This window comes from Neomonachus schauinslandi, chromosome 4, assembly GCF_002201575.2.
Source record: "Neomonachus schauinslandi chromosome 4, ASM220157v2, whole genome shotgun sequence".
In the NCBI taxonomy this organism is placed as follows: domain Eukaryota; kingdom Metazoa; phylum Chordata; class Mammalia; order Carnivora; family Phocidae; genus Neomonachus; species Neomonachus schauinslandi.
In genome coordinates this window covers 187,115,179-187,127,945 of record NC_058406.1, presented here as the reverse complement: position 1 = coordinate 187,127,945, position 12,767 = coordinate 187,115,179, and the positions used below count along the sequence as shown (strand labels likewise).

At 62.1% G+C, this 12,767-nt stretch overlaps 1 protein-coding gene across 4 annotated transcripts; it reads left to right on the top strand.

Moving 5' to 3' along the window:
- The first annotated feature begins 330 nt into the window (after nt 1-330).
- Nucleotides 331-11,804, top strand: EEF1D (eukaryotic translation elongation factor 1 delta). Of its 4 annotated transcripts, XM_021688509.1 has the most exons (9): nt 376-387; nt 3,651-4,735; nt 6,433-6,556; nt 7,239-7,310; nt 10,600-10,699; nt 10,788-10,888; nt 11,019-11,237; nt 11,406-11,600; nt 11,708-11,804. In XM_021688509.1, exons 2-9 carry the CDS (start codon nt 3,651-3,653, stop codon nt 11,744-11,746), a joined length of 1,935 nt encoding a protein of 644 aa, XP_021544184.1. In that variant the 5' UTR covers nt 376-387; the 3' UTR covers nt 11,747-11,804. The 4 variants fall into 4 exon arrangements, with proteins under 4 accessions (XP_021544187.1, XP_021544184.1, XP_021544186.1 ...); XM_021688512.1 differs by lacking the exon at nt 3,651-4,735 and having other exon boundaries at nt 331-387; XM_021688511.1 differs by lacking the exon at nt 376-387 and having other exon boundaries at nt 3,635-4,735; nt 6,436-6,556.
- The last annotated feature ends 963 nt before the right edge of the window (nt 11,805-12,767 follow it).

The window sequence follows — 12,767 nt, the reverse complement described above, 5'->3', positions numbered from 1 at the left end:
AGACTGCGCCAGGCTGGGATGGTTGCACAGAAGGGGCCGTCTGTAGCCAGGCCCAGCTCAGTCCGCTCTCAGGAGCAGAGGGTGGGGACACCTGAGGCCCCTTCCTTCTCGGTCTGTGCTCTGGAGTTCCTCAAGTTTGTTCCTCATGCTTCTCTCTGTTACCGGCTAGCCATTGCCGTGCCATCTGGAGAGATGGTAGGGGAGGGGGTCCACCTGGTCCTCGGGCAGCCTGGGGTCCCCACTGTGTGGCTGGAGGCTTGCACGTTTGTGTTCTCTGAGGGGATCATTCAGACTCAAACTTGCTTTTCTCCTAGGACAGATGGGTTTTCAGTTCAGCTCTTCTTGGAACATGGGAGCTCTCAGACGAGGGAGATGGAGGCAGTAGAGGTGGGCTCTTGTATCTGAGATGGGGGGTGGGGGGAGCCAAGACCCCCCTCCTGCCTGGTCCTCCAGGGTCCCTGTGGGTGTAGTTGGTCCCAACACTGGCTTCACTGCCTCGGGGTGACGTTGCCAGTGGGGGTGGCTTGCCGCCATGTGCAGGCAGCCGGCCCAGGGCCTTCTGCATGCTCCTGTGGGGCAGCTGTCCTTGTGTCTGCCACGCCTCCCGAGGGCCCCGGGGATGTCCCTGTCAGTGACCGGACGCTGGTGCCCTCATGCTTCTGCATGTGAGGCTGACTTCCTGCTGGAGGAAGGAGACGGATCTCCAGGGCTCTGGTGACTGGGCTGCTGGGCGACCAGGTCCATGCCTGGCTGCCTCAGCTCCTGGGCTGCCACCTTTGTTGGATTTGGGGCGCGGCACGTGGTGTTTCTGGCCCGTTTTCCCGTGTGTGATCGGGCTAAAGCCCTGTCCTTGCGTGCACACCGGGAGGACTGTCTTTGTTCAAGCCTGGTGTGATGGCGGTGTCCTGTTCGAGCACAGGCCCTGGGGCTCGGTGGCTGCTGAGGCCCGTGGACCGGTCGTGGTTGTCTTGTGCCTTGTCCAGCAGCCTGATTTAGTGGCAGCATGACAGCAGGGCTGGGTAGGGATCCGTGTACTGGGAGCAGTGGGGTGCTGGCTGACCTCTCCCCAGGTGGGAACAGGTGGGAGGGTGCTCAGATGGTGTCCCCCGGGGCCTGCCTGGGCTCCAGATAACGGAGCTGCTCATTTCAAGTGCCGGCCGAGTGGCGCTGCCCCAAGGGGGTGGACTCTGTCGCCGTCTGGGATGCGGGCGGTGGGTCTGCTGGGTGTTCGCCTTCGGTCCGCCCCACCACACCCCTCCACGGCACCTTCCCAAGCACCTTCTGCAAAGGCCTTCCAGCGGGCTGTGCTGCCCTTTCTGACTGCCTCTAACCTTGCTGCTTTCTCTTCATGCCGTCCTAGGAGACCGAAGTGAAAGTAAGTACCCAGCTGGCCCTGCCGCAACGTTCCCTTCGCCTCAGCCAGGGAGCCCCCAGTCCACGTGTCCCAGCACGTGGGGCCCGGCTGCCGGGCCTCCGTTCCCTTGTCTGCAGCACAGAGGTGCTGGTTTTGCCGTAGTTGGCTTTGATCCTGTGGAGTAGGGTAGCAGCGGGGTGGGCATCTCGGTAACTTCCTCGGTGCTTCCCTGGACTGAGCCAGTTTCTGCCCCAGGGAGGGGGCAGCCCCTGAGCAGCCTGGGAGTGGCTTGCCGCCTCTCTGGGCTGAGCATGGAGCTGCGGCCCCAGCCGGCCCCTGGTACAGGCCACATCCCTCATTCTCCTGAGACGTCTTAAGCAGCTTCCCCTCCCTGAGGTGCAGCGGCCCCAGAGCTGTGAGCAGAGCCTGGTGTGATGACAGGAGTCAAGGACAGCACTTAGGCCAATGGGGTCCGGCAGGGCTTCAACCCTGGGGGTCAGCCTAGTGGGTGCAGTTGAAGGGGCCCAACCAACCCAGCTCTGGGCTGCTCTGGTGGGGGTCTGCCAGGGGCTGGGTGCCAGAAAGACTGAAGGGCAGACACGCCCTGCCCGATTGGCCTGCCGTCCCCTCAGGGACAGTGGGTGATGTCACAATGCCTTGCCTCCTGGGCACACGCCCCTGCCTCCCACCGCCGCCTCTGCTGCCAGCCTGGCCTTGGTAAGCACCACTGCCGGCCGAGGGGAAGGCACAAGGGGGTGGCCCGGGGCTCTCTCCAAGCCTGAGCCATCAGAGGCCCCCAGCATGTCCCCTCACGGTACACAGGGCTCTTCTCCCAAATCCTGGTGCACAGCTGACGTGGCCCACTGGGTAATGAGCAGCAGGTTTCAGTTCTGATTGGGCTGTCAGGAAAGGGATGCTGATCCTGCACAAGTGGTGGGAGGGTTTGCTGTCCTCCCGGTGGAGACCTTGTCTCCTGGGGATGAGGGCCCAGCCGGTGGCTGCCCTCACATAGGCTACACTGCATGACCCCACAGAAGCGGGGGACGGCGGGGATGACCCGAGGGGACCCTGCTCAGCCCCCTGGCAAGTTAGCTTCTGGGTGTTGGGCAGCCGGTGTGGACACTTCTGCTTTGGGGGAGCAGGGCCCGGAGTCGGATCTGTGGCTGGAAGGGATCTCTCTGCTGCTGACAGCCGTTCCCCTAGAAGCCAGCTGAGTGTGAACTCAGACCACTAGGTACGCCCTAAGAGCAGACTGACTTCTGGGCCTTTCTGGGCTTGAGCCGCTCCCGGCCAGAGGCTGCGGTGGTGGCGGCGGCCCTGACCCCTCAGTTCAGATGACCGAGGTCTCCAAGCTGGAGAGAACACCACCTCTAGCTAAGAAGCTGGGGGCTTGTCCACCGTAGCAGATGGGACACAGAGCCCCCAACCTGTCTTCCACCACAATCCTGGTGATGGGGCCCCTTACGTCAGATGGCACTGAAAGGCGGGAAGGGCGTCCTAACACCCTAGGGCCCAGAGAGTCTCAGGTGGCCCCCTGTAGCTGTAGGTATGGCCAGAGCTGTGAGCTGATGGGGAGCCTGGTTCTTCCCCGATGTGGCCCTGCAAAGGCAGGCCCTCCACCCACTGCTCCCAGCTGCCCCCTGAGAGGCTGTCCCTCATCTGAGACCCTTGGCAGCTCCCCTTGGAGCGTGTGCTGCTTTGGATGGTGGTGTGGCCCGTGGTGGGTGTGCACTGCTATGGGGGGGGGGTGTCCTTAGAGACCGCCATGCGTGTTTCTGGAAACTGGAAGCACCAGTGTGGCAGGCAAGGTGCCAAATGTAGCAAAATCAAAGGACGTCAGGTTAAAATTGTAGACAAGCAATGAGTAATTTTTCAGCACAAATGTCGTGTTTCATGGAACATACTGATTCTAAGAATTACTTGTTGTTGTGTGTGAGAGTCGGATTAACTGAGTGCACCCTGTATGTTATTTAGCAGCTCCCTGTGGATGCTGAAGTTTGGAAACAGTGTTGTCTAGACCCCTGTGCAGAGCCTGGGTGCCTAAGAAAAGATTCGTTTTACAGTTACACACACACACACACACACACAGACGTGTTTGTTTTTTGATTTACTGAGTTTCCTGTGGACTTGACTCTAAGTCCTTGCTTGTTACCGCATGGCACCCCCATTGGGGAGCCCTCCCTGGCCCAGCCAGCCCCAAGAGTCAGGCTGAGGAGGGGGGTGGGGGCGCCATCCTCCCGTGGCCCGCTGTGTTGCAACTGCCTTCTTGTGCTTGCTTTTTAACGCTGTGCGGAAGATGAGGAGCGGGAAAGCCTCCTGTGCCCTGGAGACTGTCTGGGAGGACAAGCAGAAGTATGGGGAGGCCGAGCGGCGTTTCTACGAGCAGGAGGCCACACGAGCCGCCGCCACCCAGCAGCTCCCGGCTGAGGGGCCAGCCGTGAATGGGCCAGGGCCGGAGGAGGCCAAGGACGCTGAGGAGGCCGATGCCCCTGACGGCAGCAGCACGAGGGACCCCAGGAAGAGCCACGACGGAAAGAAGCCTCTGCAGAAGAAGAGGAAGCGCTCCCCAAAGAGCTGGTTCGGCCAGGCAGACCTGGCCCTCGTGGGCCTCTCAGCCGACCACGTTTGGCTGGACAAGCCAATGTTTGACCAGGCAGAGAGCTCGTACCGCCAGAGGCTGGCAGATGCGGCCGCCCAGCCAGCCTCCCCGGCCCCCCGGGGCCCCTGCACGCACGGAAGCCAGGTGGCCTGCCACCACGTGACCTGGGGCATCTGGGTCAACAAGTCTTCCTTCGACCAGGCCGAACGGGCGTTTGTGGAGTGGTCTCAAGCCTTGCTGTTGGCCGCCGACGGGAGCGGCGGGCAGGGGGCTTCTGACATGGGCCAGCAGGCAGCCGCCCCCGACCTGGCGCCCACCCACCAGCGCAGCCCCCTGGCCGACAGCCAGTCCCCACGGGGCAGCCTGCAGGCGCTGGTGCAGGAGGTGTGGCTGGAAAAGCCCCAGTACGATGCAGCGGAGAGGGGCTTCTACGAGGCCATGTTTGACGGCCACCCCCCCGGGAAGGTGCGCCTGCAGGAGCGAGCGGGCCAGGCTGAGGGGGCCCGGCGGGGCCGCAGAGACCGGCGAGGCCGAAACGCCGTGGGAAGCAAGCGGGCCGGGCCTCGGCGGGTTGATGGGGAGGCCTCCTCTGCCCTGCCCTACTGGTACTTCCTGCACAAGGACGCCGAGGCCCCCTGGCTCAGCAAGCCTGCCTATGACAGCGCAGAGTCCCGTCACCACGCTGCTGAGGCCCTCCGCATGGCCTGGCGCCTCGAAGCTGCTTCCCTGGCTCACCGACCTGGTGCCCGGCCTGGCCCGTCCATGTCCAGCCTGAGACCCAAGTAGGAGAAACATGCCGTGCGGGTTCCTGGCCGGGGCTTCCCCGGGCTGGGGCCCTGTCTGCTCTTGTCCCCACCCCCGCCCCGGCGTGGCTGTCCCCGACACTCCTGGACCCGGCTAAGTTGGATACAGGAGTGGGTTGGGCAGAGGTAGTTCCTGGGGCAGCGCAGCAAAAACCTCCAAGGTTTGGGGCTGTTGGGGGTGGGAAGGGGTTAGCACGGGGCCAAGTCTGCCTTGTGTAGGGTTTCCCTTTGGACTGGGCAACTCCCAGAGTCCCTTGTGGCTGTCACAGGTCAGGGCAGGGGGAGTGTTGAAGGCTCCTGGCCCGAGCCCCACTGGGGAAGGCGTGGGAACCGGCACGTCCCTCCTGCCTCCCGCGTCTGGAACCACCTCTAAGGTGAGGTGAGTGTCTCTGGGACACCAGCATGCTGTCCATTGAGCCACTTGGTCTGAAGGACACCCTGGACGAGGCTTACTTGCCTTCAGCTTGGGGACCCAGGGCTTGCCCCAGGATGGTTCTGTGTGGTACCAGCCGTGCTCCTTGGGTGCCAGAGCCTGGAGAAGGGCAGGGGTAGAGGTGGGTGGCTGGGCACAGATGACCGGCTCTGAGGGAAGGTGGCATGTGCGGCAGCGGGAGGGTGTGGGCTGTGGGTGGCTGTGCGGGCCAGGCCTCAGGGAAGCCACACCATCCCAACCCCGCGTTCCCGTCAGCGGCCCCGCACCTCCTCGGTGGGGTCGGATTTGCTGGTTTGACAGAATCCAAACCTTGGTGTGAGGGACAGGGTGTGGGACCCTTTGTGTCCTGTTGGCATTGTGGGGGGGGGGGCATGGAGCTAAACTGTCTGTAGTGGCCTGGCTCCTCCTGACGGGGTTCCAGGGGTGGGTGGAGGAGAGTCATGGGACCCAGCCCCCTTGTCACCAAGGGCGCACTTGGTGAGGTCCAGTGATAGCCTGGGGCCCTCGGCACAGAGAAGTGGTGACATCGGGTCCATTTCTGTGGCCCTGGGTCAGGAACAGGAGGGGCTGTGCTCAGTGGAGGAGGGCAGGCAGGCCTAGTGTGGCTCCTGGTGGAGGGCTGCAGTTCTCGAGCTTACTGGCCTCCGGACCCCAAAGAGCTCTTATATCTCGATTTTTACCACGTTAGCACAGAAAACAGAGATCCTGAAAGTACTTTATCCGTTGAAAAGTTTGTTCCTTGTTAACTCTTAACGACTTGTTCTTAATGATGGTTTTCCCGAAACAACAGCTCAGTGAGCAGTGGCCTTGATTGACATTCTCTGCAAATCTCTTTAGTGTCTTGCTTAACAGGAGGCAGCTGGATTCTTATGCTTGCTTCTGCATTCAGTCTGTTGGTGTGAATTGTTTGATGGACGTAAATTGAGCCTTGCACCGATGTGTGGTTGGAACGGGAGGGCGCTGGGGACCCCCAGAAGTTCCTCGCCCCAGTTTGAGAGCCGCTGGTCTTGGGGACAAGCCTGGGAACTGCCAACCTGAGGACCAAAGGGCGGGAGCAGGGACGGTGTGGGGGGGCTGGTTCAGCCATGCCGAGACCCCCTGTGCTCTGACCCGGACCCCTGCTCCCCCTGCACCCTTGGTTTCTGGGCTGTTGGTGGGGCACTCGTGCGGGCCAGGCCTAGGGCCTTCAGAGATGCACCCTTTCCTTCCAGCCGACTGTCTTAGTCTCTCCTCCCCTTTCCAGCAGGAAAATGGCTACAAACTTCCTAGTGCACGAGAAGATCTGGTTTGACAAGTTCAAATATGACGATGCAGAAAGAAAATTCTACGAGCAGATGAACGGGCCTGTGGCTGGCTCCTCGCGCCAGGTAGGGATGTAGTCGGAGCACTGGGGGACTGTGCCAGCATCGGGAGGGCAGAGGCATGTTGGGCCCAGGTGGCTCTGCTCCAGGTGCTGGTGGTGGGGTCTTTGGAGGTGTGGCCCCAGATGGCTCCTGGGGTTCTGGATCTGCTCACGCGATGGCACGGGGCAGACTGTTCACTTCCCCCATCTCAGACCAGTGGGCACGCTGCTGCCCATCAGGATGGTGTGGGCCTGGGTTGGGCCTGCAGACTGGGTGTCCCTCAGGCCCTGTTGTCACGGCTACAAGACTGGCAGACTCGAGCTCCTTGCTCTCCTTGCCGTCCTGCTGAGCTTTCACTCTGCACAGCTCTTGCTTGCTCGCTCGCTTTCCATAGGAGGGTTTCTCTCTCTCTCTCTTTTTTTTTTTTTTAAGATTTTTATTTATTTATTTGAGACAGAGAGAATGAGAGAGACAGAGAGCACATGAGAGGGGGGAGGGTCAGAGGGAGAAGCAGGCTCCCTGCCGAGCAGGGAGCCCGATGCGGGGCGGGACTCGATCCCAGGACTCCAGGATCATGACCTGAGCCGAAGGCAGTCGCTTAACCAACTGAGCCACCCAGGCGCCCTCTCTCTCTCTCTTTTTTTTTAATTAAAATTGTTTTAATGAAAAAAAAAAAAGACTGGTTTCTTCTGCACTGTCTGTACAGGAGAACGGCGCCAGCGTGATCCTTCGAGACATTGCAAGAGCCAGAGAAAACATCCAGAAATCCCTGGCCGGCGTGAGTACCTGCAGGCTCGCACTGGCATGTCTGACTTTGCCCCCAGTCCTGCTGCTGAGCACTTGGCCCTCGGGACAAAGTTAGGGCGAGGTGTACAGTGCTGGATTCCCGCTGGGACGGGCACCTACACTCCCACCACCCCAGAAGCCTTCCTTGCTGTGCCTCTCGCCTGCTTGCTGGCGGTCGCCCAGGACTCCTTCCTGCGCTCACCCTGACTGCCGCTCAGCGCCATCCCTGGGCCAACACCGTGGTCCTCCAGCGCACTCTGCAGGCGCAGGCCTGGGGGCGGCCTCCTTGCTTTGCACCCTGCTTGGGGAGGAGTGTGAGCGGTGGCATCTGCTGCCCCTTTCTCTTGCTCCCTAGGCCCTGCCTCCCCAGAGAGATGGGTTCACGGGCTGCGTGGAGGCCAAGTGATAGACTTTGAGGCCCAGAGAGGGGCCGTGCAGCCCAGTTCAGCCTCCAGGTCCCAGATGGGATCAAGAGAGGAGGACAGGTCCATGTCCAGCTCTGTTTCCAGCCTGGCTGGGCAGGTGTGTCCGTAGGAGGAGACAGACCTGCTTCTCTGCCTTCCTAGCCGGGGGAGTCAGGACCTCATTCTCCCTCTGGGACACATGGTACCCTGTCCTTGAAGGCGGAGTATCGTCAGAGTTGTGTTCCTTCTGGAGACTTTAGGAAAGACTCTCTTTCATTGCCTTTCCCACCTTGAAGAAGCCACCCTCATCCCTTGGCCTGTGGCTTTTAGCCGGCTGTGCCATGGCCCCAGCGATATCTCATGTCTCCTTCTCTGTGCCTCTCGCTGACACGGGGCCCGCGCAGATAACCCAGGAGCATTTCCCCGTCTGCAGAGCCTCCACTTTGTCCTGTGGGCAGCGTCCCTTTTGCCACCTGAGGTCATCGTTTTGTTGGCTTTGGGGATTAGCACAAGGGCAAGTTCGGGAGCCTCTGCCTGCCACGGCTGGGCGGGACAGCTCTCGACAAACCCCAGGGGCTGTTGCCACTGCTTTATGCTTGGCCCCCACTTGCTGTCGCCTTGCAACCAGGCCAGTGTGCGGGATTCCAGCCCCTGGAAGGCCAGGGCCGGGGAGCTAAGCAGCTCTGGGGCCAGCTGCCCTGGGGGTTCTTGGGCTGCAGGAACTCTTTCTCTGGCCCTCAGGGTGCCCTGGCTGTGTTGGGGGTTGACTGCTGTGTCCTGGTCTTGGGGAAAGCATGTGGGCGTCCTGCTAGGACTTGGGGGCTGGTTTGCTGGGGTTGCTGTAACAAAGCACCCCAGACCAGGGGCTTAAATAAGCACACTTTATTTTCTCAGTCTGGAAGCTAGAAGTCAAAGGTCAAGGTGTGGGCAGGTTCTCAGTCCTCTCCTGGGCACGTGCGTGGCCCTCGTTCTCCTGTGTCTTTACATTGTGTTCCCTCCGGGTGTCTGTCCAAATTTTCTTCTATGAGGACACTAGTCAGAATTAGGGCCACTTTAATGACCACATTATAACTGGATTACCACTGTAAAAGCCCGATCTCCAAATAAGCCCCTGTTCTGTGATAGTGGTGGGAACTTCAGAGGAGTGTCCTTCAACCACTAACAGGGACCCAGGAAGGACATTGCTGGCCCAGCCCCAGGCTTGGATTTGGGTTGGAGAGAGCTCAGCAGCCACTGTGACCTTAGAACCCAGAGCTTCCTGGGAATTGTGTATGGTGCCAGGGACAGGGTTGGATGTGGGGATGAAAGGTGGCAGGCACTGTCCGCTGTGGCCCACTGCCACAGGCCAGGACTAGACAGGGAAGCCTAGGTCTGCCTCACAGGCTGGGGTTGGGGGCCCTAGACTGCCTGGCATCCTCATTCCTTGCCTGGGTCAGAGTCGGGGTGGGTGAGGTCTTCCCAGGGCATAGACTGCGGTGAGAGACTTGAGGGCATGCAGGGCCCAGTGGTGGTTAACCCAGTGGTCGCCAGCACCGTGGTCTCTGCCCACCACTTCGGCCTTGTGCCAGGTGGGGCCTTGCCTGGAGCTTGCACCCTTGGGACCTGTCAGCAGGCAGTCCCCACTCAGTGGTGACACCAGGGTAAAGGCTTGAGGCACCAGCCTGCGGCCGGGCCCGGATGCGTTTGCTCGACAGGTACTGAGCCCCCAGGAGAGGCGGCTGGGGGGAGCTTGCGGAGATGGGAGCCGGGCCTGGGTGTGTGGGCTGGTAGAACAGGAGGAGGGTGGTCAGGATTTCATCCCTGTGTGATGGAAACTGGGGAGAAATGCTAGTGAGCGTGGCATAGAGAGCTGAGTGCTGGGGAAACAGGCTGGAGAGGAGGCCACATGCCAGGTGGTGGCGGCCAAGACGTGAGCGAGTCCAGCACAGTTTTCCATTGGCGGAGCGAGGGGGTTGAGCTGAAGGAGCGGAGTGCCATGAGCAGAGCCCACGCTGGTGCCGGTATCCTGCCCCAGCTGCATGGCGCCCGGTCTCTGCCTTTGGCTGGGTCTGCAAGGAGCCAGATGTGGGAGGTAGTGGGTCACAGGGGATAGATAGCACTGGCCTTGCATTGCTCACTGACCCCCAGCAGGGAGCCGGGCGCCTGTCCTTTCTGGGGACGTTTAGCTTGCCTGTGATTTGGGGGTGTGTTGAGCAGAGGAGGAGGCCGTGGGGCTTGCCCTCATGAAAGGGCCAGGTACACTCTGTCCTCCTGTCCACTTTGTTGGGTGTATGTGTAGGTCCCTGAGGTGTAACTCGGGCTTGAGGTGTGGTGCCCTGCTGAGGGGCTTCCGGTCAGGGAGGAACCCAAGGGAGGCTGGCAGGCAGCTGTGTGCCCCGGGTCACCCAGAGCCTTCGAGGGCCAGCTCCATGAGCCAGGTGGCAGGTGTATGGCCTAGGGAAGGCAAGGTGCTATGGAGTGGCTGCACGTACATAGGAAAGCTCTCTTCTCCTACTTCACTGGCCCCTGAACCTCCTTCCCTCCTGTGTCCAGTTCCAAGCTGTGCTGCCCAGCCCCACTGTGGCCCAGGCTGTCCCAGGGCTGTATGCGGTCTGCTTCCTCCTGCCCTGAGGGACAGTGACAGCCAGGCTGTGGGTTCTGCACCACCTCCATGCCATTGCTCCTCTGGGCCCTGTGCTTCCTGCTTGGGTTCATGCTCACAGGGCTTCCTCCCCACTTTCGGGGCTGGAATATCCCAAGCGGGGCTGACAGGAGTGTCTTCCTAGTGTCCAGCAGGTCTCCCCCCCATGTTAGGGTTCTGGTTCTCAGTGGCTGTGAACAGGGAGACCCCGGGAGCAGGCTGGGGTGCCGCATCCTCACCTTCCCCCTGCCTTACAGAGCTCGGGCCCTGGGGCCTCCAGTGGACCCAGCGGAGATCACAGTGAGCTTGCCGTCCGGATCGCCAGCCTGGAAGTGGAGAATCAGAGCCTGCGAGGCGGTGAGTCCCTGGGCCTAATGGGTGGGACGCCCCCCCGCCCCCCGCTGGCCTCCCTGCCCTCTGACCGGCAACCCCTTTGCTCTTATAGTGGTGCAGGATCTGCAGCAGGCTGTCTCCAGGCTGGAGGCCCGGCTGAGCGTGCTGGAGAAGAGCTCGCCTGCCCATCGGGCCACAGCCCCGCAGACCCAGGTGAGTACCCTTCTCAGACCAGGGGCCCTCCGCCTGGGCACTGGGGGGGCGGGCGGCAGAAGGTGCTCCTGCCCCTCACCCTCACTGGGGCCCCGGTGGCACAGGCCTCAGCCTCCCTCCCCAATGGCAGCACGTGTCCCCCATGCGCCAAGCGGAGCCCCCTGCCAGGAAGGCGGCCCCTGCCGCAGAGGACGACGAGGATGATGCCATCGACCTGTTCGGCAGCGATGAGGAGGAGGACAAGGAGGCAGCGCGGCTGCGCGAGGAGCGGTTACGGCAGTATGCCGAGAAGAAGGCCAAGAAGCCTGTGCTGGTGGCCAAGTCCTCCATCCTCCTGGACGTCAAGCCTGTGAGTGGCGCGCCTCTCCCCCGCCCCATGTCCCAGTGGGCTGTCAGGCTAGGCTGCACCCGGGGCCCTGTGAGGGCTGCCTGCTCTGCTGTGCTCTGTGGGAAGCAGGGGACACTCCCTGGGGTCTGCAGGCTCCTGACCCAGCCTCTCCACCCCTGTACCCCCCAGTGGGACGATGAGACAGACATGGCCCAGCTGGAGGCCTGCGTGCGCTCCATCCAGTTAGACGGGCTGACCTGGGGGGGCTCCAAGCTGGTGCCCGTGGGCTACGGCATCCGTAAGCTACAGATCCAGTGTGTGGTGGAGGACGACAAAGTGGGGACCGACCTGCTGGAGGAGGAGATCACCAAGTTCGAGGAGCACGTGAGTGGCCAGGCCCCCAAGCAAATCCCTGGCCAGGCAGGTGGCCAGAGTGGGTGGGTCTTCGGGAAACTGGGCCCCATGTGACCACTGGCCTCCCTCCTTCTCAGGTGCAGAGTGTCGACATTGCTGCTTTCAACAAGATCTGAGCCCGAGCACCGGGCCTGGGTGTGGGAGGCCCTGCAGCCATTAAAGACTGAGATCGCACTCTCTGGCTCCTGTGCTCGTCTGGGCCCAGGGGGCGGGCACATTCAGTGAGCGGCTCGGCCAAGCTCCAGGCCTCACGCTTGGCCTGCGTCTCATTAGTGTCCCAGCTGGGCCCCCGTCTGTCTTGCTCCTTCTCCGCCAGTGACCCTGGGGCCCAGCACCATCCTCCCCTTTCTTGGTCTCTGCACAGCGTTCTTGTGGCTGTGCTCACTCCCCGTCTGCCCCTTCTCTGCCTCTTGGCTGCCCTGATGGCACTCACCCCTCGGTTACAAGTACCACACCAGGTTCAAGCTGTTGAAGCCAGAAACAGCATGCGTTGACGGCTTTGCAGGGGCTGCCGGTCCCCCTGAGGCACAGGAGGCCTCTCCACTCCGCCTCCTCTGGGTTCCGTTCGCTGCTGAGCTGACCCCTGGGGAGCAAAAGTGTCCAGGGGAGAAAGGTTCCAGTGGCCGTCCTGGCCCTGCTGCTGTGACCACAGTCATGGGCCCCCCAAGTGTGACCTGTGGGAAACCCTGCCAGGCCCCCCAGCATGTCCACGGAGCCTGGCTGATTCCTTGGATGAGGTCCCTGCTGCTCCAGCGTCAGGGCGCTGCCCGTGTCTGCTCTGGGGCCTGCCCCTCCTCCTGGGCAGGCCCGTGATAAATCGCCCTGTGGAGTCGTGCCCACGGTCCTGTCTGGGCGGTACTTGGCACTGGCAGCCCCTCCCCTGAACCGTTGGCTGGCGTGGCTGGTGAGAGCCGTTCTGAGTTGGGGACAAAGGGTGTGGGCTGTGGTTACTTCTGGTCTGAACTGGTGCCCTCCAGGGGCTCAAGCCGCACGGGAATGGACTGCCCCCCTTGATGGCTCTGTCAGCACCACCGACGGGCCCCCTCGGAGCAGAGTCCTCGGAGCAGAGTCCCCGGCGCCTGCCGCCCCTCCCCAGGGCAGGCTGGGCGTGGCCTTAGCGCGGCCTCGGGCCCCGCG

Excerpts from the sequence above, each read along its gene's own strand:
- EEF1D (XM_021688509.1), top strand. The coding sequence starts at position 3,651 with ATGAGGAGCGGGAAAGCCTCCTGTGCCCTGGAGACTGTCTGGGAGGAC. Across the intron at positions 7,311-10,599 it reads TCCAGAAATCCCTGGCCGGC|AGCTCGGGCCCTGGGGCCTC; the intron begins GTGAGTACCTGC and ends CCTGCCTTACAG. Across the intron at positions 10,700-10,787 it reads GAATCAGAGCCTGCGAGGCG|TGGTGCAGGATCTGCAGCAG; the intron begins GTGAGTCCCTGG and ends TTGCTCTTATAG.